Genomic DNA, 1,324 nt, shown 5'->3' on the forward strand with positions numbered 1-1,324 from the left:
ACATTCAATAATGATATAATGTTAAAATATTGGCTGCTTTTAACTTGTTTTGAGCAAAATTTTATATACATTTTTTTTAAAAAATATATCAAAAGAGAAAGACTTTACAGAAATTTAATAGTAGAAAATAATGATTAGTTACTCAAATTATTTTGAATATTAAAAGCACACTGTTATTCAGTGCTTTAATACTCAAAATAAGTAAATAATTACTACTTTCCAATATTTTGAATTGGATTTCTGTAAGGAATGTGTAAAACCTAAATTTATTTTATTGGCTTACTTTAAAAATATATTGTTAAATATAAATTTTTGATCTCCAAAAATCTATCGAAAACATATTTACCATTAATATTAAATTTTGTTAAAAACAATTGTTTAAATTTTAATCATCGACTGACCTTAATACGTCTTTCAAAAAATTTAAATGGAATTTTGCTCTAAAATTTTTTAGGAAAGTCAATATTTTAACATTTTGCAATTAGCATTGAATTTTTTATGTTATGATCGCAAATGCAATACCCGGCTGTATTAGCAGCCAATTCGGTATCTTTTAATTAAAAGAAAAGGACAATTCCATTTATATAAAATAAACAATGTAAAAAACTGCAACCATTAAATTGCATAAAATAAATTAAAAATCTCAAAATAGATTTTGCAGTTAAAATAATTAAATTTTAATAATTTACATTATATTATAAAATGTTTAACATTAAAACAAACCTTGCATAACTGGAGGGGTAGATAATTTAGTATGCTCTTCAACAGAATCGTCTGATGACGAAGAAAACTTTCTCCGATTAATTTTTCTTTTCGTATTTTTGTTATTGTCATTATCGGAAGTCAATTCAGATGTAAATTCAGCCTTTTTAGCTTTTTCTCTAGCTGTTCCATAGTTATCTACATATATATAAATAAATATTGTTATTATAATAAAACAAACAATAAAAAATAACAATGTTATTGATTAGTTATATTATTAAGTAGAAAAATAATGCATTTAAATATTAATTTTGTATTACCATAAGTGCTGTTTCTAAAAGTTATAATATCGTATGAAGGCCAACATGTGTTAGGTTCGGCATGTTTTTTGATTGCCGCTACAATTTTTTCCATTTGAAATGGCGGCCAATAACATTTATTATTAATAATCCAGGTAGATGGCACAGCTTCAACGGTATCTTCGCCAATAAATTGTACAACCGTCCATGACTTCTCCATTTCTAAACATATTATCAAAAATTTGAGCAGTATTTATTCTAACAAAGAAATTAAACTTATAATCCTTTAATGAGCGCACACACACACACACACACACCTGTCT

At 24.8% G+C, this 1,324-nt stretch overlaps 1 protein-coding gene across 1 annotated transcript in view; it reads right to left on the reverse strand.

Annotated features, from left to right (window-relative positions):
• Nucleotides 1-712: 712 nt before the first annotated feature.
• LOC105449785 overlaps nucleotides 713-1,324 on the reverse strand; it is a 2,093-nt gene continuing 1,481 nt past the window's right edge. Inside the window, exons 2-3 of the mRNA XM_011689169.1 lie at nucleotides 1,023-1,223; nucleotides 713-900 (exon numbers count right to left, since the gene is read on the reverse strand). Of these exons, the coding sequence (XP_011687471.1) occupies nucleotides 713-900; nucleotides 1,023-1,221 (387 nt within the window). The 5' untranslated portion in view covers nucleotides 1,222-1,223. The remainder of the gene's footprint in view (nucleotides 901-1,022; nucleotides 1,224-1,324) is intronic.

The sequence above is a fragment of the Wasmannia auropunctata genome, unplaced genomic scaffold (assembly GCF_000956235.1).
Source record: "Wasmannia auropunctata unplaced genomic scaffold, wasmannia.A_1.0 LD336074.1, whole genome shotgun sequence".
Classification (NCBI taxonomy): domain Eukaryota; kingdom Metazoa; phylum Arthropoda; class Insecta; order Hymenoptera; family Formicidae; genus Wasmannia; species Wasmannia auropunctata.